The 26,301-nt window shown below is 48.7% G+C and overlaps 1 protein-coding gene across 1 annotated transcript in view; it reads left to right on the top strand.

Annotated features, from left to right (window-relative positions):
• Positions 1-26,301, top strand: part of LOC139051311 (uncharacterized) — a 138,263-nt gene that overhangs the window by 15,380 nt on the left and 96,582 nt on the right. Inside the window, exons 3-4 of the mRNA XM_070528317.1 lie at positions 10,674-10,889; positions 22,358-22,520. Of these exons, the coding sequence (XP_070384418.1) occupies positions 10,674-10,889; positions 22,358-22,520 (379 nt within the window). The remainder of the gene's footprint in view (positions 1-10,673; positions 10,890-22,357; positions 22,521-26,301) is intronic.

Here is a 26,301-nt window from a genome sequence, read left to right as displayed (position 1 = left end):
TATGCAGTGCTTGCTCACTCTTCAAGTCTGCCGCCATGCGACGCAAGGCGCGCCCAGTTGAGACGCGCCACGCAACGCAAGACGCGCTGCCGCCATGAGACGCAAGACGCGCCCAGTTGAGACGCACCAAGACGCGCTTTAAATTGAGCGCAGACGACGGCGGCGGGCATTCTGTTCGACGACCGCCGAGCACGCTGGTCGCCTCGCCGTCACCGGGTAGTTCAGGGCATTGTGGGTGCGAGTCAGCCCAATAAACAGTCTTCTTTTGGCAAACCTTTGTCCGTCCTCATCGTCCCTGCGACCGCCGTCACCACTACGTGACATCTGGTGGAGGTGCGGGGTAGCCTCCCATGTCCCGGACGCGTCCTTCAAGTCGTGAAGCCAGCCCTCAGCGCTTCGCACCCGAGGACGAGCCAGCAGTTCAGCGAGCCAGCCGACGTCTCCAGGGAGAGGATCCTGAGTTCGGGACCTTGCCAGACCACACCAGAAACCGAAAAGACGCCGCTACGAGTACTGCAACCTCGCCGAAGATGACGACACCGATCATACTGCAGCAGCCGCGGGGGCCACCAACCTTCAATGGATCCCTAGGCGAAGACCCCGAAGAATGGTTGGACCAATTTGAGCGCGTGGCATCGTCCAACAAGTGGGATGATGCGGCAAAGATTGGACAGGTATTTTTCTCATTGGAGGGCTCCGCACGCACGTGGTACGAAAACCACGAGTCGTCCCTAACGACATGGGAGCTGTTCAAGAGGGAGCTATTGAAGGTATTCGGCAGTGTCATGAGAAAAGAAAGAGCCGAACGACTCCTCGAGTCCAGGATCCAGCTGCCAAATGAGCCCGTCCGTGGTTACGTCGAAGAAATGAAGCGCCTATTTCGCCGTGCCGACCCCGAGATGGCCGAGGAAAAGAAAGTTAAGTTTTTAATGCGCGGCGTAAAAGAACAACTCTTTTGCAGCCTCGTCCGCCAGCCGCCAAGAACAGTCGAGGAATTCATGCAAGAAGCCAGCACGATTGAGAAGACCCTCGACGTCCGGGCTCGGCAGTACAACCGCCCTTCCTCTGTTTGTGCAATCCGTACGGACACGACGACCACAACCAGCGACAACTTGCGGGAAGTGATCCGCGAAATTGTTCGCGAGGAGCTACGCCGATTACTGCCATCTTCCGCACAGCCGCAAGCAGCAACTCTCATGGATGTGGTACGGGAAGAAGTGCAACAGGCACTTGGCACCCCGACGGCCACAGAACCCCAGGCCATGACGTACGCCGCTGTAGTACGCACTCCTCAGCCCCAACGACAACCACTACATCCTGTCCGACATGAACAACTTGGTCCCGGACACCGCCTCCCTGTCCCCGCCCGTCCAACCTACGAGCAACGCTTAAGCCCCAGGAAATGCGACGCCTGGAGGACTTCCGACAACCGGCCGTTGTGCTTCCATTGCGGTGAGGCCGGCCATATTCTTCGTCACTGCCCATACCGACGTATCGGTCTTCGAGGATTTGCCGTTGACGTCCCACGACCACGCTTCGGCCAACGTCCGCAGGAAATCGACGAGTACCTGCGTCGAGAGGAGTACACGCCGAACCGCCTTTCACGCTCACCATCGCCGTCAACGTCGCGCTTTGCGTCGCCACGCCGCAGCTACGCAGCCGCGGTACGGGGAAGGTCTCCGAGCCCCCGTAGGGGAAACTAAAGACGGCAACCTCTGGAGGTGAGGTTGCTCACGAACGAAACGCCGAAGATCCTCCACCGACAACGCTCCATGAAGACGCGCCCGCTACGCAGCATGAAGAAGCCCCACTCGCTGCACCGACGCCGCAGAAGATGACAACCCCGACCACGACGCGAACTGCCTTCGAAACGACGCCTCCACCCACAAACGCTTCGACGATACGTCCTACCCGCGACTCGAATACGCGACGAAGCCGTAACCCGACGCCGAGGGCGACGTGCAATGCTAGAGCCAAGACATCCGACTTAGAAGTGGCTATCGACGGTAGGAAAGTCACTGCTCTAGTTGACACAGGAGCCGATTACTCAGTGATGAATGGAACATTCGTTGCGCAGCTGAGGAAAGTCACGACCGCTTGGGATGGCCCACAAATTCGCACCGCAGGTGGCCACCTCATTACGCCATCAGGACGATGCACAGCGCGAGTGACTGTCAAAGGACACACCTATCCTGCGACCTTTGTTGTGCTACCGCAATGCTCCCGCGAAGTGATCCTGGGCTTGGATTTCCTTAGTGAGCATCAGGCGATCATCGACCTGCGATCCAAGCTGATTACGCTTTCGACGAACGAGGCCATCCCTTCGATGAGAACTCTGGGAAATCACTGTGCCCTGAGCATCCTGAAAGAAGAAGTGAGCGTCCCACCCCGTTCAAGTGTTATCGTGACCATAGGTGCCATGAAAGCCATTAACTCTGAAGGCATCATCGAGGGGAACAGGCAGTTGCTTCTCGACAGAGGAATCGGTATCGCAAGAGGCATCGCACATTTCCGCAACGGCCAGACCGAAGTACTGCTGACTAACTTCAGCGAAGAATACCGGCACATTAACAAAGGAACGGCGATTGCTTTCTTCGACGAAATATCCGACGTACGGGATTCCTTCGCCCTCTCCGACCCATCCGCAGAAGGTTCGTCTGACCATGAGAACTCGCCCACTTTCGACATCAACCCAGCCCTGCCCCAAAACAGACAAGACCAGATCCGCAATCTGCTTCAAAGTTACAGCCAGTGTTTTTTGTCATCGCCTAAGGTCCGACAAACGCCCATTGCCAAGCATCGCATTATAACCGACCAGCACGCCCGACCTCTCCGTCAAAGCCCCTACCGTGTGTCGCCGCGAGAACGACAAGCCATCCGGAACCAAGTGGAAGAAATGCTTCGCGACGACGTCATCCAGCCATCAAACAGCCCATGGGCTGCACCGGTTGTTCTAGTGAGAAAGAAAGACGGCGCACTTCGATTCTGCGTTGATTACCGCCGCTTAAACAACATAACAAAGAAGGACGTCTACCCCCTCCCCCGCATCGACGACACACTGGACCGGCTTTGCAACGCCAAGTATTTCTCATCGATGGACCTGAAGACCGGCTACTGGCAGATTGAGGTCGACGAAAGAGATCGCGAGAAGACAGCATTCATCACTCCTGATGGGCTCTTTGAGTTCAAGGTGATGCCATTTGGTCTCTGTTCCGCACCAGCGACGTTTCAGCGGGTGATGGATACAGTGCTCGCAGGCCTAAAGTGGCAAATTTGTCTGGTATATTTAGATGACGTCGTTGTCTTCGCCTCGAACTTTCAAGAACACCTCCAAAGACTCCGGACAGTGCTCGATGCCATCAAGTCGTCTGGCCTAACCTTGAAAGCCGAGAAGTGCCACTTTGCTTATGCAGAGCTGCTGTTTCTAGGCCACATCATTAGCAGGGAGGGAGTACGCCCAGACCCGCAGAAAACAGCCGCTATTGAACAGTTCCCACCGCCGGCCGATAAGAAAGCTATGCGCAGATTCCTCGGACTGTGCGCATATTACCGACGATTTGTGAAAAACTTTTCGCGCATCGCCGAGCCCCTGACCCAACTAACGAAGGCAAACGTGCCATTTAAATGGGAAGCGCCGCAAGCAGAAGCCTTCAAAGAACTCCAGCGCCGTTTACAGTCTTCACCGATCCTCGCACATTTTGACGAAAACGCTGATACTGAACTGCATACCGACGCAAGCAGTGTGGGCCTAGGCGCCATCCTCGTTCAAAAAAGCGATGGGCTGCAGAACGTCATCGCATACGCTAGCCGCTCCCTTTCCAAGGCCGAGGCTAACTATTCCACGACTGAGAGGGAGTGCCTTGCCATCATCTGGGCTACGTCGAAATTCCGCCCCTACCTGTACGGACGACCGTTCAAGGTGGTCAGCGATCACCACGCGCTGTGCTGGCTTGCCAATTTGAAGGACCCCTCTGGCCGCCTCGCTCGATGGAGTCTTCGCCTCCAGGAGTTTGACGTCACCGTGGTTTACAAGTCCGGACTCAAACACTCTGACGCCGATTGCCTCTCACGAGCCCCTGTAGATGCGCCGCCACCGGACGACGATGAGGACGCCTTCCTGGGACCCATCAGCTCCAGCTCTTTTGCCCAGCAGCAACGCTCGGACCCTGACCTGAAATGCCTCATAGAGTTCTTGGAAGGCAACGTTTCTTCGCCCCCTGCCTCATTCAAGCGCGGACTTTCTTCCTTCTGTGTACAGAATCATGTCCTCATGAAGAAGAACTTCGCAGCGAACAAAACAGCCTACCTCCTTGTTGTACCTGCTTGTCTCCGCGAAGAAGTTCTACAGGCTTCCCACGACGAGCCGACAGCGGGACATCTCGGGTTTACTCGCACTCTCCGCCGCATTAAAGAAAAGTATTACTGGCCCCGCCTTTCTGCCGATGTCGCACATTATGTGAAAACCTGCCGAGATTGTCAGCGACGAAAGACACCTCCCACCCGACCAGCAGGATTCCTGAACCCCATTGAGCCCCCCGCAAGACCCTTTCAGCAGATCGGTATGGACTTGCTTGGCCCTTTTCCAAAGTCAACGTCCGGAAATAAATGGATCATCGTAGCCACCGACTACCTGACTCGCTACGCCGAGGCAAAAGCCCTACCGAACGGAACAGCAGCAGAAGTCGCCAAATTTTTCGTGGAATGCATTCTTCTGCGACACGGCGCCCCCGATGTACTCATCACGGACAGAGGAACAGCATTCACGGCGGAACTAACGCAAGCCATCCTGCGTTACAGCCAAACCACCCACCGGAGGACAACTGCATACCATCCGCAGACCAACGGACTAACCGAGCGCCTGAACAAAACCATCGCCGATATGCTCGCCATGTATGTCGATGCCGAACACAAGACCTGGGACGTCATCCTGCCATTCGTTGTCTTCGCCTACAACACCGCAGTGCAGGAGACCACCCAGATGACGCCTTTTAGGCTCGTCCACGGAAGGGAGGCCACGACCACGCTAGACGCCATGCTGCCCAATGTTACAGAGGAAGAGAACGTCGATGTCGCCGCCTACCTTCAACGCGCAGAAGAAGCTCGAAGGCTTGCCCGATTACGAATCAAAGACCAGCAACGAACCGACACCAGACGCTACAACCTACGAAGACGCCACGCGGAATACAAGCCAGGAGACCAAGTCTGGGTTTGGACGCCCATTCGGCGCCGTGGATTGAGTGAAAAGCTATTGAGCCGCTATTTCGGCCCATACAAGGTTCTTCGTCGGCTAGGTGAACTGGATTATGAAGTCATCCCTGACGCCATGACTGCATCCCACCGACGCCGCGTACGACCAGAAGTTGTTCATGTCGTCCGCCTGAAGCCCTATTATACGCGCTAAAGGACGCTGCATTTTTACACTCTGTGTTTATTTTCGCACGGTTCGTTTTATTTGTTGCTAGTGGCATTATTTCTATTTATGCATCGGGTCGATGCCTCTTTCAGGGGGGAGTAATGCCGCGAATCTATGCAGTGCTTGCTCACTCTTCAAGTCTGCCGCCATGCGACGCAAGGCGCGCCCAGTTGAGACGCGCCACGCAACGCAAGACGCGCTGCCGCCATGAGACGCAAGACGCGCCCAGTTGAGACGCACCAAGACGCGCTTTAAATTGAGCGCAGACGACGGCGGCGGCCATTCTGTTCGACGACCGCCGAGCACGCTGGTCGCCTCGCCGTCGCCGGGTAGTTCAGGGCATTGTGGGTGCAAGTCAGCCCAATAAACAGTCTTCTTTTGGCAAACCTTTGTCCGTCCTCATCGTCCCTGCGACCGCCGTCACCACTACGTGACAATATCATCATCATCATCATCAGCCTGGTTACGCCCACTGCAGGGCAAAGGCCTCTCCCATATTTCTCCAACAACCCCGGTCATGTACTAATTGTGGCCATGCCGTCCCTGCAAATTTCTTAATCTCATCCGCCCACCTAACTTTCTGCCGTCCCCTGCTACGCTTCCCTTCCCTTGGAATCCAGTCCGTAACCCTTAATGACCATCGGTTATCTTCCCTCCTCATTACATGTGCTGCCCATGCCCATTTCTTTTTCTTGATTTCAACTAAGATGTCATTAACTCGCGTTTGTTCCCTCACCCAATCTGCTCTTTTCTTATCCCTTAACGTTACACCTATCATTCTTCTTTCCATAGCTCATTGCATCGTCCTCAATTTGAGTAGAACCCTTTTCGTAAGCCTCCAGGTTTCTGCCCCGTAGGTGAGTACTGGTAAGACACAGCTATTATACACTTTTCACTTGAGGGATAATGGCAACCTGCTGTTCATGATCTGAGAATGCCTGCCAAACGCACCCCAGCCCATTCTTATTCTTCTGATTATTTCTGTCTCATGATCCGGATCCGCAGTCACTACCTGCCCTAAGTAGATGTATTCCCTTACGACTTCCAGTGCCTCACTGCCTATTGTAAACTGCTGTTCTCTTCCGAGACTGTTAAACATTACTTTAGTCTTCTGCAGATTAATTTTTAGACCCACTCTTCTGCTTTGCCTCTCCAGGTCAGTGAGCATGCATTGCAGTTGGTCCCCTGATACAAAGCAAGGCAATATCATCAGCGAATCGCAAGTTACTAAGGTATTCTCCATTAACTTTTATCCCCATTTCTTCCCAATCCAGGTCTCTGAATACCTCCTGTAAACATGCTGTGAATAGCATTGGAGAGATCGTATCTCCCTGCCTGACGCCTTTCTTTATAGGGATTTTGTTGCTTTCTTTATGGAGGACTACGGTGGCTGTGGAGCCGCTATAGATATTTTTCAGTATTTTTACATATGGCTCGTCTATACCCTGATTCCGTAATGCCTCTGCTGAGGTTTCGACAGAATCAAATGCTTTCTCGTAATCAATGAAAGCTATATATAAGGGTTGGTTATATTCCGCACATTTCTCTATCACCTGATTGATAGTGTGAATATGATCTATTGTTGAGTAGCCTTTACGGAATCCTGCCTGGTCCTTTGGTTGACAGAAGTCTAAGGTGTTCCTAATTCTATTTGCAGTTGCCTTACTAAATACTTTGTAGGCAACGGACAGTAAGCTGATCGGTATATAATTTTTCAAGTCTTTGGCGTCCCCTTTCTTATGGATTAGCATTATGTTAGCGTTCTTCCAAGATTCCGGTACTCTCGAGGTCATCAGGCATTGCGTAAACAGGGTGGCCAGTTTTTCTAGAACTACCTGCCCACAATCCTTCAACAAATCTGCTGTCTCCTGATCCTCTCCAGCTGCCTTCCCCCTTTACATAGCTCCCAAGGCTTTCCTTACTTCTTCCATTGTTACTTGTATGATTTGAAATTCCTCCAGACTATTCTCTCTTCCATTATCGTCATGGGTGCCACTAGTACTGTATAAATATCTATAGAACTCCTCAGCCACTTGTACTATCTCATCCATATTAGTAATGATATTGCCGGCTTTGTCTCTTAACGCATACATCTGATTCTTGCCAATTCCTAGTTTCTTCTTCACTGTTTTTAGGCATCCTCCGTTCCTGAGAGCATGTTCAATTCTATCCATATTATACTTCCTTATGTCAGGTGTCTTACGCTTGTTGATTAACTTCGAAAGTTCTGCCAGTTCTGTTCTAGCTGTAGGGTTAGAGGCTTTCATACATTGGCGTTTCTTGATGAGATCTTTCGTCTCCTGCGATAGTTTACTGGTATCCTGCCTAACGGAGTTACCACCGACTTCCATTGCACACTCCTTAATGATGTCCACAAGATTGTTGTTCATTGCTTCAACACTAAGGTCCTCTTCCTGAGTTAAAGCCGAATACCTGTTCTGAAGCTCGATCTGGAATTCCTCTATTTTCCCTCTTACCGCTAACTCATTGATCGGCTTCTTATGTACCAGTTTCTTCCGTTCCCTTCTCAGGTCTAGGCTAATTCGAGTTCTTACCATCCTGTGGTCACTGCAGCGCACCTTGCCGAGCACGTCCACATCTTGTATGATGCCAGGGTTAGCGCAGAGTATGAAGTCTATTTCATTTCTAGTCTCGCCGTTCGGGCCCCTCCGCGTCCACTTTCGGCTATCCCGCTTGCGGAAAAAGGTATTCATTATGCGCATATTATTCTGTTCCGCAAACTCTACTAATAACTCCCCCCTGATATTCCTAGTGCCTATGCCATATACCCCCACTGCCTTGTCTCCAGCCTGCTTTTTGCCTACCTTGGCATTAAAGTCACCCATTAGTATAGTGTATTTAGTTTTCACTCTACCCATCGCCGATTCCACGTCTTCATAGAAGCTTTCGACTTCCTGGTCATCATGACTGGATGTAGGGGCGTAGACCTATACAATCTTCATTTTGTACCTCTTATTAAGTTTCACAACAAGACCTGCCACCCTCTCGTTAATGCTATAGAATTCCTGTATGTTACCAGCTATATTCTTATTAATCAGGAATCCGACGCCTAGTTCCCTTCTCTCTGCTAAGCCCCGGTAGCACAGGACGTGCCCGCTTTTTAGCACTGTATATGCTTCTTTTAGCCTCCTAACTTCACTGAGCCCTATTATATCCCATTTACTGCCCTCTAATTCCTCCAATAGCACTGCTAGACTCGCCTCACCAGATAACGTTCTAGCGTTAAACGTTGCCAGGTTCATATTCCAATGGCGGCCTGTCCGGAGCCAGTGATTCTTAGCACCCTCTGCAGCGTCGCAGGTCTGACCGCCGCCGTGGTCAGTTGCTTCGCAGCTGCTCGGGACTGAGGGCCGGGGTTTGATTGTGTTGTTCATATAGGAGGTTGTGGCCAAGTACTGCACCAGGGTGGCCAATCCTGCTCTGGTGAGGGAGTGCGTTACCGGTTCTGGTCACCGGGATCAGGCTACACTCCACGCCTGTTTATGCAATTTTATCAACACGCGGATTTTTTTTTTTTAATCCGGTGGAAAATTGCCGGCACCGGGATTCGAACCACGGACCTCTTGCACGCGAGGCGGGTGTTCTACCTCTACGCCACCGCTGTGACTCTAAAGCTCTTTGCGATGGTGCCTACTGACACGGAACGCCATGCATCCTGAATACAACTGCACACTTGCTGAAGAGATGCTCGCTTCAGTCGCCCTGTCGGAGTTGTTTCGTGGTTGCCTGTGGCCATCAACTCGGTGTAGCACCGCCGAAATTCCGTCTTGAATGCCCAGTTTACGCAAACATCAAGCAGTTGCAGAATGCTTGTCAAGCCACCAGGAATCGCGGTCAAGTCCATATGGCAGTCGGCCAGCTGAGCCTCACTCTGTCTGTTAGGTCGACACACAACGATGATGATAATAGTATGTGGTGAGTGGGAAAAACTAACTGGTGCCATCTTGTAGCACTTTTTGGGACTAGGCACGTTTTTGGTGTGGTTTTTTTTTTTTCAATTTTTGCGTCCAAAAGTTGGGGGTGCGGGCTATACACAGGGGCGGCTTAACGCTAGTGTATACTGTAATTAAAAGAACAGAGTGAAATCTGTAAACAAAGGAAGAGATTGAAATGCACTCTACATGAGAGAAAGAAAAAATAAAGACGTAATATTCTACGAGATGGAAGGCAGTGAATTACATGTATGAAAAAGGGAAAAAAAAAAACGTGGCCTTATAGAAATCTAAGAAAGGGTTGCCTGCACCACACGGAGAAGCTGGACTAGGCCTACGTATGGTGCAACGCAGCGTACACTATTCTAGTCAAAATTATACTTGAAAAACAATGAAAAAAAGAAGTTCTGCATGGACTAAGAAATACTCCATCTGCTGATTCTTGCATACAGGAGCTGACTCGATGTTGAAGGTGGACTGGCGACTTGGGTTGACGACAGTGATAAACCTATGAAACGGGTAACCACACTTCTCGCGAATACCGACCCACCGCTGTCGCTGCTGCGAACACACGTACCCATTCAATGATCGCACCGATTGAGGTCCGAAAGTCAACTGCCAGCACTGCCAAAAAGTTGCTTCACTCTTTTGTACTGACATCACTAAGCTTCCTATTGCATTCTGTAGGTGCAAGAAAAGGACTACGCCCCTATAGCGCCAGTGTTGTGAATGGGGGGGTGGCAGGAAAAGAAGAAAGGTATGTAGCAAGGATACGCTAGGAAAGGGGCCTTAAAGCAGGTTCTAGACCCAAACGTATTCCTCGTAGGATGGTGGGCACGTAGGGACTTCAGCCGTTTGTGACAAAGCGTTACACTTGCAGAAACCTGTCAGCATAGCTAACCTGCTCTCATAGCAAAGCAGCATGTGGTACATTGTAAGAAAATCAACACAGGAATCAAATGACTGGAAGCTAAAGCACTGAAAATCTTTATTTTGCCAATTAAGTTTTTATACTGTACACCAAAACAAGATAAACATTTTCTGATAATGTTCCTTTATCTCGTCTCTATCATGCACAGGCTATGGCTTTTCGAAACAATTGGCTCTTTCTTATTCAGGGCAACAGGTTGGCAGCTTATACAATTTATGCCTGCACATGCTATTTCAACTGCCCATGAATAACCAACATTAGTAGGTCACATTCTTTATGCAACTTTCTTGTATCGATAAGCCCCCCTCCCTGTACGGCTTCTTGTTTTGCGAACTGCTCCTGACCATTGTGCCGCACGCGGGGTTGGGTGATACAGGCGCCGGTGCAGAGTGGCCTTGTTTCTGCTGCTGGGCTATGCACTCATTGTCGAGTGGCTCGTGTACTTGGTGGCACCTTACTGGAACTGGCCCTACCTCCCGCTGACCGCTGGGATCGGCACCAGGCTCCTGTTGGTGGCAGACCCACAGTTGTTGGGGCGTGTCAACACGGCACCTGGATTGTTCGGCATCATTGAGCGCTGGGATGCTGATCGGTGAGTCGCACATTGGGTGTAAGCCTGCAGAACCAAGCGCACTCCACAACACTGGCTATTGTTTTCTTTTTTGTCAAGATAATGCAGCCATTTTAATGCAAAGCGTTCTTTGCGAACCCTTCTGGACTTTCCTTACCATGGCTTACCATGGCTGCTGTCCTGCCAAATATATTTGTGGATATGTATACAAAGACTATGTGAAGGTACCCACGAAGTAACTCGTGTAAACCTTGTATGTTGGCCACGCATGTCCAGCTCTCTTCTGCTTAACAAAAATTAACCTCCTGCATAGAACCTGCACAGGTAATGTCGGCTCACAGTCATCTCTAAAACACGCCGATCTGTTAATGGGATGGTGAGTTATATTTTACGGTTTCCTTCATTTACTTTATTTTCCTTGAATTAGCAACTTAGTATGTGTCACTGGGTTCTTGGCCAATCCTCCAGAATTGGCATGTCCCACTGTGGCGCAAGATGTACAGAAGCCCTAATTGTTTTTTTATGTATGTCGTACTTTTCTGGCCATACACCTGTCATGATCAATTTGTATGCATCACCATTAGTTTTAAGGCATATAATCAACCGCTTTACTTATACTTCTCTTCACGTATGTTCCAACATGTGTATTAGATCTGCCTGAGTGCTTTTTTTTTTAATGAAAATTCGAGTAGCTTTATAAATTCTGTCTGCAGATAATCATACCTGTACTATGATTTACTAGGGAGGCATCAGCAGTGCCAGAGCCATTTCATATAATGTAAAATCATACATTGCAGTGTTTTTTAGTTTTGCAGTAGTGTAGAGCTTAATGCTTTGCTTTACTGCATTAAACATAGTGAGTATAGTAAATCAAAAAAGAAGGAAAGATTACACACTGCCATTATTGTTCTACACGATCACCACATGCCACCTAACTCCACTCCACTTGTTTGTCCCATCTTTCTCTTCATAAAGGGTGCCCTCTGCAATCTAAATGGGCTTCTTTGGTTTGTGTGATGTTACATATCAACCTGCTGCTGCTGCTTTTAAAAAGTGTCAACTTATAGGAGTGGCATGCTGTTTACTGCCGTATAGACTTGTATAAGGGCTGCACTTTTTTTCCACAATTATGAAGAGGTGTGGCCCTTACACGTGTGGGAACGCTTGACTCTCACACATCCCCAGATGTTGTTTTCTTCGCATGGCCATGGCTCTCGCATCTCCTGTAATCTGGATTGCCCACATAGCTGAGCACAATCAGTGGTTGGTGTAGTTGCAGATTAGTATGAACGATGGCACGAGTGTTGCACTGATAATGCCACTTATTGGCACGGTTACTAGAGCGCAAAAGGGAGTGGCCTGTGCCTCTTTGGCTTGGGGTCGGCGGCATGCACGGTCGTCTCGCACGTTGGCCAACACACTTTGCGGGACCGTCCCAAGAAAGGCTTTGAAGCGGGACACCGGGATGGACGAACATCATCGTTCGAATGCGCCACTGTTTGCGTGACTGTACAGTCAACCGATTCTTTAACAGTACTGCGTAAGCGTCGACTGGCTGGCCGGTCAGCACCTTCTAACGGCGCGAAGCAACGAAATCTGTAAGAGTAGCACATGCGCGCCAAGTACACTGGGAGCAAAAGTTTCATCTGCTAGGCTCTTTCCACCAGCACGACACAGCCCCTGACACGATTATCTCGGTGCAAGCTCCCCAGCTTATCGGAGATAACGGCTTCCAGTGAACGCGGTGAGCATGCGCTACTCTTGCTGATCTCATCACTTGGCGTGGTTAGAAAGCGCTGACCGGCTGGTCCGTCACCACTTGTGCAGTACTGTTAAAGAATGGGTCGACTGTACACATGAACGATGAGGCATTGGTGTCCATTCACTCAATTTCCTGTCGCGGTGAGTCGGACTTCCTCAATTTGTCCGTGCCTGTCAGCATGTTCTATTGGTGGTAATTTTACTAGCTGGCATTGGTGTATAAAAGGTACACTAAATGCCCTTGTGATAGTCTGCATTACTGTATTGTCATTCCGTTTTCCCAAGAGCACATTTGAGACCCCACACAAGGGACTGAAGCTTTTGGTCAAAATTGTGCACAGTCCAGGTCCTCGGATGTACCATTGCATCAGAGGTTAACCTGCAGCTCTCGCCATCTAGTAGCGGCACGCGGAAGTATGCAGTGCATGAAAATTCTCCGATGTGCACGTGACATTGAGGCACTGAACACGCTTGTTTTTGGTTGGAAATTATTTTTTCTAATTTTGGGCTGCCGATTTGGGGGTGCCGCCCTTACACGAGCCAATAGAGTAATCTTTGCTCACTGAGGCCAGGCTGTTGCAGAAGGAGCCATACTATTTAATGATTCTTTAATTGTTCCATCTTTTTCGTCCGTCAGCATTAGATCACATTGTGCTGCGTTGTTATTGCCGAAATCAGCCACTCAACACGGAGGATAATAAGAAATTAATAGACCTATATCTGGGTTATCAGATGCACAAACTTTCCTCGTGACAGCCAGCTTTTGCCTGTGATCAATATTTATGGAAGTTCTGTGGGAAAGATGTAGACAAAGGAAGGGACTGTAACAAAAGCAAAGAGCTTGAAAGAGAACAAATCATCATCCACCTGAATTGTGTAGCAAGTAGCTCCAAAGAAAACGCAAAAAAGTTTCCCAGAAACACGTTCGGGTTTCCGTTGTAGCTACTTGCTACAATTCAGGTGGATGACAATTTTTTACACTGTCACGTACTTTCCTCCACTTTGCAGGCTTTCTGCAGAACTAAAAGCTAAGAGATTGAAGAAATGCCTTCATTTTGGACTGCCAGTGTGCAGTACAACAATGGTTGGTGTTCGGTGCCTGCTGGCATTTGGTTGCATTTGGAGAGTCGCTGCACCAGTGTTCTTTAGCACAGTTCACACTTTTGTTTACATCTTATGCTTCGTGTGTCACAACTGAACAGCACTCTGGCCAAGCAACATTTTTAGGAAAACTATAGTTTCCGAACTCCTTTACGAAAAAGGTCCTTTCAATATGGCTTCTAGAGTGAAATTATGCCTAGAACAAGGTAAGGTATATTTTAGGTTTCTTTCTTTCTTGTAACAATGAAGATATCAGATATTTGACTTATGCTGACTACCCAACAAAAAAACTTGGTTTTTAAGTGGCAAGATTTTTACAGAAGTAGCAAAAAAGAAAACAGGTGGCTGCCCATAATGTACAGTCGACCAAAAAAGTTTACGGACCAAGAGATCTGACAAAAAGCTGAATATATCCTCAGTCTCAAAACACAGCCTGGTATTCCCATGTTTAGCCTTTTGTGGCATATGCGAACAACATTGTGGTGCCCAATTTTACTGGCTGCTCTTAAAGGCTGCTCGTATATATTGAATTTTCTGAGATGCCGTGGTCCGTAAACTTTTTTGGTCGACTGTACATACACCTAGAAGATTTCTGTTAAAAAATAATTATATGTCTATTATTTTTTAAATAATAGTTTTTTTAAACGGGTCCTGTACCACTCTTTATCGAAGTTGAGAAATGCATTTGAAGTTAAAATAGACTGTTTCAGCAATACTTTGCCGCGAAAATTACTTCAATACATTCAGAAGAAGCGGAGTTATTGGCAATCAAAGGTCGTATACGGGACCGTACACTGTGCTCCCATTCCTTCAATTATTTGCACTGTGAAGGGGACGGTACAGTGGGGCATGCCCACAACGTTCTGCCTACTGCATGTCACCACGGCGTGCAGTTCAAATTTGATTTAAGATGTTCACGTAGAGGCCACTACTTCCAATTCTGACACCTACGACGCACGAAACGTAGCCAAACGCAGTTGTCCTCAGTGAACCGCCGTCCACTCAGCCAGCAGACTGGTTGTGGCACCCTGCGGTGGCCGCAGTATTTACTCTACACAGCTGACCGCAGCTACATGCGACTGTAGTGTGTACGTGCAGCATCTGCATTGTGTGTGACAGGGCTCGGATGCACACTTATGCTCATCTGCTCCAGTCTGGCTGTGCTTCATAGTGCGGGCATGCTTTGTCCTACACCAGCTCGACCGAGGCATAGTTCGCGCATCCAACTTGTGCATTTTTCAAGCGCCATCAGTAACTCATGACAAAGCACAGTCTGCCAAGGCATCTAACCAGGAGCGGCCAGGAGTGAGCGCACGCTACTGGCAAGCGTGCATGTTGTCTGACCTTAAGTTTCGTGTGGTTTGAGGCTAGTTGAGTATTCAATATTAGTCTAAATTAGCTTTACCTAACGGCTTCAACACTGATAAGCAAGGTGGCAAAAGTTTACTTCCTACACGGGCGGCTGCAGCTGAATGTGAGCAGACGATAGTCCACTTCTTCCGGAAGTACGGGATTATCAAAATTTGAAAACAGATTTTCGCTTACTTCAGCCTTTTTACTAAATTGCATCAGTGAATATGTGTAACCGACAGTAGAAGGAAGTACACTGATCCAAACACCCTTCGTGATTGATGTCAGCTATTGGCCAATACCAGCCACGTATGGGAATCTGCTGCATTATGAAATGAAGTATCCAGAAAATAGTGAGGAGCAGGCTTCTGTTGAAAAGAGAGTGTTTGAGAGAAAATTTTGCAGCCACCCTGCGCACGGCTGCAAAATTTGGCTAATATGTTCACAGCAGTGTATGCTATCTGTAGACTGCGTTTCTTCACCAAGCTCGAGGGGTGGTTCAGGACCAGTTTAAATGTTCAGAGGAAGATAATGTAGAAACAATCTATTACTTTTCAGTAATTCTTTAATTACATTCTCTAGGCAGTAACTTGTAACTGGAATCAATTGCATCATTACCAACTAGCCCAACTCTCTTCTTTACTTACTCTGACCTTCAGGACCCCTTTAAGCTGACACACTCAACTGCTCAATATTGACGCAAAATAAGTTTGCACGTGATGACACGGGACCCTTAAGGCGAGAATGACGAAGTTCGTGGTTGCGCGCGCGCGCTCTCCGAGGACCAGCCATCGCAAAAAGGCAGACGTTTCTTTGCCAATCTGTCGGTGGTAAACCGTTTTAGTTGTAATAGCTGGGTGACATTTCTGGTGGAGGTGCGGGGTATGGTCGATGTTAAGGTCTCCGGAGGAGGAGGAGGAAAAACTTTATTTGCTCTAATTGGGTAGAAATTAGCGGTGGCAGCTGTGGTCGGCCATCTTCACGGTCTTCTTCTCCATCTGCGCAGGGTCGACGCCCCTATTCCAGGGCACCACTGAGGGTGGCTACTCGGCGAGCGTGCCTTACTAGTCCATGCTGGACTTTCGGGTCGCTGCTGGAGAGCACCCTCTCCCACTGCTCCGCACTCGGGTCTTTTATTTGAAGGAATTGTTGATTCTGAACGCATTCCCATGTAATGTGATATAAGGTGGGCTTGGCGCCGCACCAGGGGCAAATGTCTCTATACTGGGTGGGAAACATCTTGCTTAGTGTGTTTAGGTTTGAATATGTTCCTGTTTGCAGCCTCCTCCAAGAGGTTGCTTCATGCTGATTTAGGCTGTTGTGGGGTGGAGGGTATTTGATTCGGACCCCCTTATAGTAATTCAAAATGTCTGAGTAGCTTGGGTTGACTGGTATGGGTTCCTCAGGGTCGGTGCTTGTGGCCGCTCGGTTTGTGTGCTCTCCGGAGCATACCCCAGACCTAAACCCGGCGAGTAATTCAGCCGAGCTTACCCCTGTGCACGTATGTGCCAGCCGACGTCTCCAGGGACTCCAGCCACAGCATGGTCTGCTACCTGAACGAACTAGAATGACGAACCAACCACCTCCTGCCACTCCTGCAGCATCGCACGTTGTCGTCAATCACATCCGGACGCCGATGACTGGCTTGACCATTTTGACAGGGTTGCCAACCTCAACGACTGGAACCACGAGCGTAAGCTACGCTACATGTACTTCGCTCTTGAGGATTCTGCGAAAACATGGTTTAAGAACCACGAGGCGACACTGACGTGATTGGAAGAATTTCGTAGACAGTTCGTCAATGCCTTTGCCAGGGCGGACAGGAAGGAGAGGACGGAGTTAGCGTTGGAGGCAAGAATTCAAGGCCCGAATGAGCGAGTGACGGCTTACGTAGAAGACATGAATCGGCTTTTCAGACGTGCGGACCCTTCTATGACTGAAACAAAGAAGGTGCGCCATATCATGCGCGGCGTCAAAGAGGAAATCTTTGCTGGCCTCATTCGAAATCCGACGACGACACTTGTAGAGTTCCATGACGAAGCCACTACTATAGAAAAGGCCCTTCAACAGCGGGCCAGGCAAAACAACCGTGACGCCATGATTTCAAGGGAGCGCTCTGCCGTTACCCTCGGTAACGACGTTGGCGCCTTGCGAGAACTCATCAGGGCTGTCGTCAAGGAGGAACTGCAGAAGATGCAGACAACCACTGCCCCTGTGGGACAACTTTCCATTGCGGAAATGGTGCGCACTGAGGTCCGACAGGCGGTCCATATTATTGGACAGTACGAGGCACCACAGCAGGGACCGCACATCGAAATGAGTTACTCTGAAGCAGTACGCCGTCCGCCACCCTTAAGTGCGTGCAGCATGCTACAGCCCACTCAACAAATGGACGTAAGCTTCAGGCTGCCTCGCAGCCCACCGCACATCGCTGAAGCAAGGACTAGGAAGAGCGACGTCGGGCGCACCACAGACTACAAGCTCCTTTGTTTTCATTGTGGTGAAGCCGGACACATCTACAAAATGTGTCCTTATCATCATGTGGGGCTCCGTGGATTCTCACCGAATGCACCTCGTCCACAACCTAATGAGCGGCTGCCGTAAATAGAGAGTTTCGTCGTGGATCGTCGCAGTGTTGATCAGCGATGGCAGGAGCCCCGTTTGTCATCTCCTGCTCGTTACAGGTCACCATCAGCAAGCCAACCCTTTACTTGCGGCGCTCTGAGATACCGCTCGCCTAGCCCGGCGGGTCGGGAAAACTGAGTTCAGCGACCTCCGGAGGTGAGGCCGCTGACGACGACCGTATGCAAGATCCTCCGCTACGACGACAACGACGAAAACAGAACGACACACACGTACAGACGGAGTCAAACACCTTACGAGAGGTAGTAACGTCGAACATTCCCGTCACCATAGACGACGAAGAAATAATGGTGTTAATCGACACTGTAGCGGACATCTCAGTTATGAGCATGGACCTTGCCTGCAAGCTGAAGAAAGTTTCTACCAAGTGGACTGCGTCGCAGATTCGCACTGCAGGAGGCCATCTGCTAACCCCGGTAGGAAGATGCACAGCACGAGTGAGCATTCATGGGTTTACGTACCTCGGAGATTTCATTATCTGCCCAAGTCGTTCGAGGGACCTAATTCTGGGAATGGACTTTCTGCAGGCTAATGGAGCTGTGATTAACTTACAAAAGTCTCGGGTAACGTTTTCGACGGCGCAGGCCTTAGCAGGGAGCAGCACTGACAACACGCATGTCAACGCCTTGAGGATTGTTGACGAGAACATCGCGGTGCTGCCAAGGAGCAGCGTATTGACCCTCGTCACCTGCGACACATTCGACGGCTATGAGGGTATTGCCGAGGCAAACATCCCGCTGCTGCTCGAAAGACACATCTGCATCGCCCGGGGCCTTGTTCGAATACAGCATAAGTGCTCGCAAGTTTTGTTGACAAACTTCAGCCATGAGTATCAGCACGTCCCTCAAGGTACAGCTGTGGCATTCCTGAACGACATTGCTGACTTCTTAGACATCGGCACATTACAAGTGACTTCACCGGCACATTACAAGTGACTTCACCAACTCACGCCAGCCTGAATACCCGTGTCCACATTAATGCTGACTTAGCAGATGTACAGAAGGTTCAGCTGCTGGGCCTACTGACAGAATTCTCCGGCTGTTTTTCCACAGAATCCAAAGTCCAGCGCACTTCCGTTACGCAACACCGGATCGTTACAGAGGAGTCGGCGCGGCCTGTTCGTCAGCATCCATATCGCGTGTCACCTATGGAGTGGGAGGCGATTAAGCGTCAAGTTCAAGAAATGCTAAATGATGACGTCATCCAGCCGTCAACAAGTCCGTGGGCATCGCCTGTCATACTAGTAAAAAAGAAAGAACACACTCTGCTTCTGCGTTGACTACAGACGGCTTAACTGAGTCACCGAACACGACGTTTATCCCCTGCCACGGATCGATGACGCTATGGACCGTCTGCATCATGGTCAGTTCTTTGCTTCGTTAGACCTAAAGTCAGGCTACTGGCAAATCGAAGTGGATGAGCGTGACCGTGAAAAAACCGCCTTCATGACTCCCGATGGGCTGTACGAATTTAAAGCGCTGCCTTTCGGTCTCTGTTCCGCTCCTGCTACGTTTCAACAAATGATGGACACTGTACTTGTTGAACTAAAGTGGCAGACGTGTCTAGCGTACCTAGACGACGTTGTTGTGTTTTCCAGCACGTTCGATGAACATCTCACCCGGCTACAAAGTGTCCTTACTGCAATACGCAAGGCCAACCTCACCATCAAGCCAGAAAAATGTTACTTTGGCTTCCAGGAACTCAAGTTCCTAGGCCACGTGGTCAACTCTCAAGGAGTACGACCAGACCCAGAAAAACTCCCTGCCGTTGTTGAGTTTCCTCGTCCTAAAGACAAAAAGGCTGTTCAGCGGTTCCTGGGCCTCTGCGCTTACTACCGTCGTTTCGTTGAAGGCTTCTCAAGGATTGATGAACCGCTCACAAGACTGGCACGACAAGATGTGCCCTTTGCGTGGAAAGAAGACCAAGAGCAGGCCTTCACTGAATTGGGTAAACGCCTTCAAACCGCTCCAGTGCTGGCGCATTTTGATGACACCGCGGCAACTGAAATACACACCGACGCCAGCAACGTAGGACTCGGGGCCATTCTGGTTCAATGGCAAGATGGTGCAGAACGTGTAATTGTGTATGCGAGTCGTAGTCTGACAAAAGCAGAAGCTAATTATTCAACGACCGAAAAAGAATGCTTAGCAGTCGTGTGGGCCATCAGCAAGTTCCGACCCTACTTATACGGCCAGCCATTTCGAGCATTCAGTGATCACCACTCGCTCTGCTGGCTTGCCAATCTACGAGACCCGTCAGGTCGCCTCGCTCGTTGGAGCCTCCACCTCCAGGAATATGACATAACTGTTGTCTACAGACCCGGCCATAAGCATAGCGACGCTGACTGCTTGTCACGTTCTCCTATTCCCTCGACATCCTCCGACTTGGAGCTAGATTTGCCGTTTCTTGGTGTCGTCGACGTGGTGCGCATGGCTGACTATCAACGTGCAGACTCTGAGCTGCTTCCAGTCATCCGATATCTTGAGGGAGCTGACGTTGTTGTCCCACGCCCACTTTCACGAGGATTGACGTCGTACTGCCAGCGAAACGATGTTCCGAGAACAGCCAGGAAGCGTTCCTTCTCATCGTCTCGACGGCACTGCGTGAGGAAGTTTTACAGGCGTGTCGCAACGTACGATCCCTGTGCCGGCCACTTAGGCTTCACGAGGACTTTAGCGCGCATACGGCAAAAATACTATTGGCCACACCTATTTTCGTCGGTTCAGCGCTATGTGCGAACGTGCCGTGACTGTCAGAGGCGTAAAGTTCCACCCATCAAGCCTGCCGGCCTCCTTCAGCCTTTGGATCCGCCTTCGGCGCTGTTCCAGCAAGTGGGAATGGACCTTCTTGGGCCGTTCCCCATGTCATCCTTGCAAAATAAGGGGATAATCATGGCAACTGACTATTTACCTCGCTATGCGGAGACGAAAGCTCTGCCACAGGGAACTACTGCTGAAGTCGCCAGCTTGTTCGTCCACGACATTGTGCATCGTCACGGTGCACCCGCTGTACTCATTACTGACCGCGGTGCAGCGTTTACAGCGGAGTTATTGCAACAAGTCATCACACTGACACACACCGACCACCGAAGACCACAGCCTATCATCCCCAAACTAATGGCTTAACAAAGCGCCTAAACAGAACATTAGCCGACATGCTCTCCATGTACATTGATGTGGAACACAAAACATGGGATGAAATTTTGCCCTACGTCATGTTTGCTTACAATACCGCTGTGCAGGAGACCACCGAGTTTACACCATTCGAGCTTGTTTACGGACGTCGCATTACAACCCCCTTAGACGCCATGCTCCCGGTATACCACGGAGCCACAAGGAATGACACCACTAAAATTTCATCGAGAAAGCCGAGGAAGCTCGCCAGCTTGCTCGGAATCGCATCCACACCCAGCAGAATACCGATGCCTATTGTTACAACCGGACCCGACGGAATGTCCAGTACTTACCAGGCGACCGCGTGTGGGTGTGGACATCTATCCGACACCGGGGACTCTCAGAGAAATTGTTGCGTCGCTATTGCGGGCCCTATGAAGTTGTACACCGTCTCAGTGATGTGAACTACGAGGTGGTGCCTCAAAGCTCTGATCCTGGTTCGAACCAATGCCGTCCCCATGCTGAAGTCGTCCACGTAGTACGGATGAAGCCGTGCCACACACGCGAGAGATAAGCAACCCTCACAAACCGCTTCAGCATTGCGTACATTCCTGTATGGGATTTTTTTTTTTTTTTTCTTGTCATGTTGGCACTCTTGCCCATAGTGTGCGCCCGCTGCCCTTAAAGCGACCGGGCCGGTCGCTTTTGAGAGGGGAGCAATGACGCAAAATAAGTTTGCACGTGATGACACAGGACCCTTAAGGTGAGAACGACGAAGTTCGTGGTTGCGCGCGCGCGCTCTTTGAGGACCAGCCATCACAAAAAGGCAGACGTGTCTTTGCCAATCTGTCGGTGGTAAACCGTTTTAGTTGTAAGAGCTGGGTGACAATATGATGACCATAATTTTCTTTCTGTTTTTGTCAAAGCAATGAAATTTAAAATGTATTCTAACGACAAGAAGGTAAATCATCCTACAAAATTTTGTTACGATTGGCTGAACAGTTGAAAAGCTCACCCTTCAGCACTGCATCGAGACTTTTGGTTGTTGGACTGGTGCCACACATGAGTGTGCATGGCCAGTCATTGCTAATTCAGTCTTCGTGCTGAGTTTTGTTCATTATTTTAGCTTGTGGACATGTGCTTGTAGGTTTGCTTTGAGCAGAGAGGTTGTATGATTAATCACTTTCAATATTTTCTATGACTTCTGTCTGTAGTGTTACGAGCATTTTATTTTTATTTCTTAGCATGTATCTGTGATACTTTGAACCCCTCAGGGCTCCTCAGAATCCCCTTTTCTTGTGGGGGTTGTTCATGGTGAAGAAATGTGACTAAAACAGTGATTATTAGCCAAGCCTTGGCTTGGCCTAAAAGCAGTGACATTTTTATTATTACATAATTGTGATTGTAGCTGACTTGTACATATGCTGATATGTACTAGTGGCTTTCAGTAATATATAATATTTTTGGAGTAGTTAACCGAAGTCACTAGAAACTTTGAATGTCTCTGCTTTGCAATTGCAGGTACATCAGCAAAACATTTGCCCTGGCGAATGACTACTTCAAGCCACATGTGGTCATATTTCTTGGAGACCTCTCTGATGAGGGCGAGTTAGCCACTGATGATGACTTCCGGTCATATGTAGAGCGCTTCTTTGACATCTTCACACACATTGACTACAGCCAGGTACAGTATGAGTAGAGCACGAGCATATTATTTTACTGATTAACATTTTTGTCTTCAAATTTTCATAATGTAATATGTCTATATGTAAATTTACGCTTTATTGGGAAGGAAAGTTATTGTAAATTGTCATGATTTTGTTTAAAGCCTCGTCTCATGCACGCTCTATGTATAACAAGAAACATACATGGTCTTGTATTGCAGAATAACTGTATGGTGCACAGCACATGCTAGATCCTTGTCAACACGCTCTGTTCAACACCTTTTCTTCGTTTGTTCCTCAGGTGTTCTCAAACTAGGTAGTATATTTAGTATATTTTGGCAGTGCCATAATTCACAAGTATATTTAAGCCTTGATTTTAAGTTAGTACAGTAGAAGCTCGTTGGTATGATCCTGTGTCCCAGTGCCACTGTTCACAACCAAGAATGCAAAAAATGACCCCATACAGTTATGCTTCTTTTTTACCGGTTAATATATTCCTAGAAAACAAGATCTTTTGGCACCAGCATTCAGTATACCACCAAACTGCAATCGTATGACACATTTTTCCGATGTTAAACCCAATGTAAAGAAGAAAAGGTGCAAGGCATGCACGATTGAGAACAGCAGGTACCCGCAATGTCAGTTTCCTCGCAGTACTTGCCTGCTCGTGTCTTGTGAAAACGCCGCCACGCACTCGGTTTCTTATTTCAGTACCAACAAGTCTCCTTGGGGCTCGTCGCAAGTCGCCATTCACAGATATTGCTGCCAACCCATTGCGATAAGCATTTTCACCTATCGGCCTCGCAGCGCATGTGAAGTAGGAAGCGTATTGAGTGGTTTTAATGGACAATAACCCAAACATGCTGCTGTTCCCTGCTGCAGACAGCACTGAGTGAGCGTCATGTTTCATTCTGGCGGCATTGTATTCCGGCGTTACCCACCAACTCGATTTCATTTAATTCCCATCGCTGAACAATAACGAGCATCTGGGATCGCTTAAGCCCCACGAACTCTATGCGCATTGGCAGCACGTGCTGGAGCGATTCTCATAGGGTGGGTGCGTCAAAACTTCCCATTAAAATGCTCTGCGCAAACAAGTTGCTAAGCCCGGCCAAATTCGAGGAGCACGAACGTAAACTTGCCGAAGCCGCAAAATGTACGTTTCATCAGTGTGCCTCTCGCCACTAGGGTTCCACCAGATCGGCACGCGTTGATGTATCGTGCTGCAATAATTCACACACTTCGCATTATGTAGTATGAACTACAGTTCTGATCCAAATTTTTTTGTAACTTTGGATTGTGTGTAGTCCCAGTTAGTAAGCTTTTCTTGTTTTCATTTTCCCATTATGTATTATTGAGGTTCCACTGTACTTCTTTCTGTAACATTAGTGTGCGAAAGATTTCCTAGCTACTTTCATTGTGAGTATAGTCGAATGCCACTAAAATGAAGTGCTTCGGCCTCCAAGAAACCTTCGTTGTACAGATCACTTCATTGTAAAGATTGTGCACCATACTGCTTACATAAGAGCTGGCTAAACACAGTCAACGAAAAGAAACCTTTATATCACATGAATTTAAGAGAGACTTAGTGAAATAATCCGTAAATATTTTTGGCCACACTTCATCTCACAAAATGTGCTACTGGAAGTGACATATAGTGCCAAGGTGCATGCACCGTGGCGAAATGCAGGAGTGACTCAAGTTAAAGCTGCAGTTCGTGGAATGCCACTGTCGCCTCTGTTGCTTTGAAGATTCTTGGTTCATTTACAGGCTCATCATGACTTGCCTTCATTAACATTCGCATCCTTTCCGCTCTAATTTGCTTTGAAGACATTGTTGGTCGTCAGCTCATTTTACATCATCACGCCACCATCAATTGCAACCATGTGTCAGCCGTCTCACCCACTGCTGTGTTACGAGAAGCAGCGTACGAGTTGAGCAATTCCTGGAGCAATACAGCAGGACTGTAGCACTCGTTGACATTGGCAAGCTCATAAAGTGCGCCGCTCACGCTTCCGTTAGCGTTATGTAGTGCAAAGCGCAGCTCTGTGGTGTTCGCAGAGGGCAGTGACAGCACCGGTACGTGGCATTCATTACAAATCGACTGTCGGGGATGCTAAATTGCTGCATTGTACAGGCAAACTTGTTGTTCAGTCGAACCCACTTAAACCTATATTCAAACCAACGGTGGTGATATAGTGGCTTTGATGTTGCGCTGCCAAGCCTGAGGGCGCGGGATCAATTCCCTGTCAGGGAAGCCACATTTCAATGGAGGTGAAATGCAAAAACTCCCCGTGTACCATGCATTGGGTGCACGTTAATGAACCCCAGATGGTAAAAATTTTCAGGAGTCTCCCACTACAGCACGCCTCATAATCATATCTTGGTTTTGGCACAAAACACCCCAGAATTTAACTTTGAACATTGTTCAAGTTTCAAGAAAATCCCATTGTTATAAACCTATGGTTATTATAACTGGGTTGCAGGAAAAAAAGCAGAGGGGACAAACATTGAAACATCTTATTTAAACAGAAAGACACACAGTCAAACCCACTTCTAGCAATACCAGTTTTAACAATACTGGAATGTAACAACAAGCAGCTACCTCACCCTTAACGCTTGTGTATGTTTTATGGTAACATAAATCTTACTACAATGTTCCCATGCCACATTATTGGATATAGCAATTAAGCCTGGCTACTGGGTCTGCTGGCAGCCATAGCCACCACTGCGGGAATTCTAGGCATAGCTGATTTGACGTTCGCTATGAAGCTTCTTGCCGTTGGGTGCCGTGTTTTTTATTGAAAGAATCCGCTGCTGTCAGCAATGGCACGGACTCCAAATTTGTGGTCCTCGCGATTGGCTTAGAAGCTTGGAAAGCATGGTGCGTTGCGGAATGCCGGTTCCCAAGTCAGCTTCACCTCTGTACAGAAATATTGGTGAATCATACGCAAAAGTATTGCAGTGAAGCATAACAAGCTTGGGAAGGGGCTATTGCCACTGGACACAGTATGTATTCCTTAATTATACACGCGTGCACCCGGTATTTCCTAGCGCAGTACGAGCACCGATATGCCTGATATGTGTACCAACAGGCCTTCAGAGCGTTTTCGAATGCCTGTGGCGGTTTGAGCCGTTAAGGGCAGTAAATGGCATGTATTTATTTTTTCCAACTCGCCGATTTTTCGGACGCTTTCGCGGCCCCTAGAAAGTTCGAAAAATCGGATGTGGACTGTGCAACTGACAAACAAGATGCTTCAAATAGTCCGTGGGGCGAACGAGTGGCGGAAGGAGGACAAGAACAGAAAGGACTTATGCATTGAGGAATGAATGGGAAAGGAAGCGTCTTGCCGCTGTTTTGAAAGAGCTTGAGCTCAAAATACGAAAGTGTTGGCTGATGCCGAGATGCAGGTGTCCCTCATCCAAACCAAAATAAACTCTTTAAAACAGTGAAACGCAACACTGTATGAGGTGTTGTGCGCGGGCTGAGAGTATGTCAGCACAGTTGAGGATGACTTACGAGCTGTTGAGGGAGGATCTCAATTGCGACGAAGTTCGGGCCTCATACCACTGAGTTTGCTATCAAATGATAGAAATAGCTCTTATTCGAAAATATTTGCTTCTGTATACATCTCCTTTTTATTCGTATTTGAGAATGTCCAACTCGATTTGCAATTTTTTTCAAAGACATTTTATTTGCTGTGCATTTTGCTAACCCCTCCCTTCTATTCTCTTTTTCAGTAACACAAACAATACGGCTTAGTATTCAAATTGGATTGTCTTTTTTTTTTTCATGTGCTT

Source organism: Dermacentor albipictus, unplaced genomic scaffold, assembly GCF_038994185.2.
Source record: "Dermacentor albipictus isolate Rhodes 1998 colony unplaced genomic scaffold, USDA_Dalb.pri_finalv2 scaffold_11, whole genome shotgun sequence".
Lineage (NCBI taxonomy): Eukaryota > Metazoa > Arthropoda > Arachnida > Ixodida > Ixodidae > Dermacentor > Dermacentor albipictus.
Note: the sequence above shows the minus strand (reverse complement) of the source record. Positions and strands in the feature narration are given on the sequence as shown.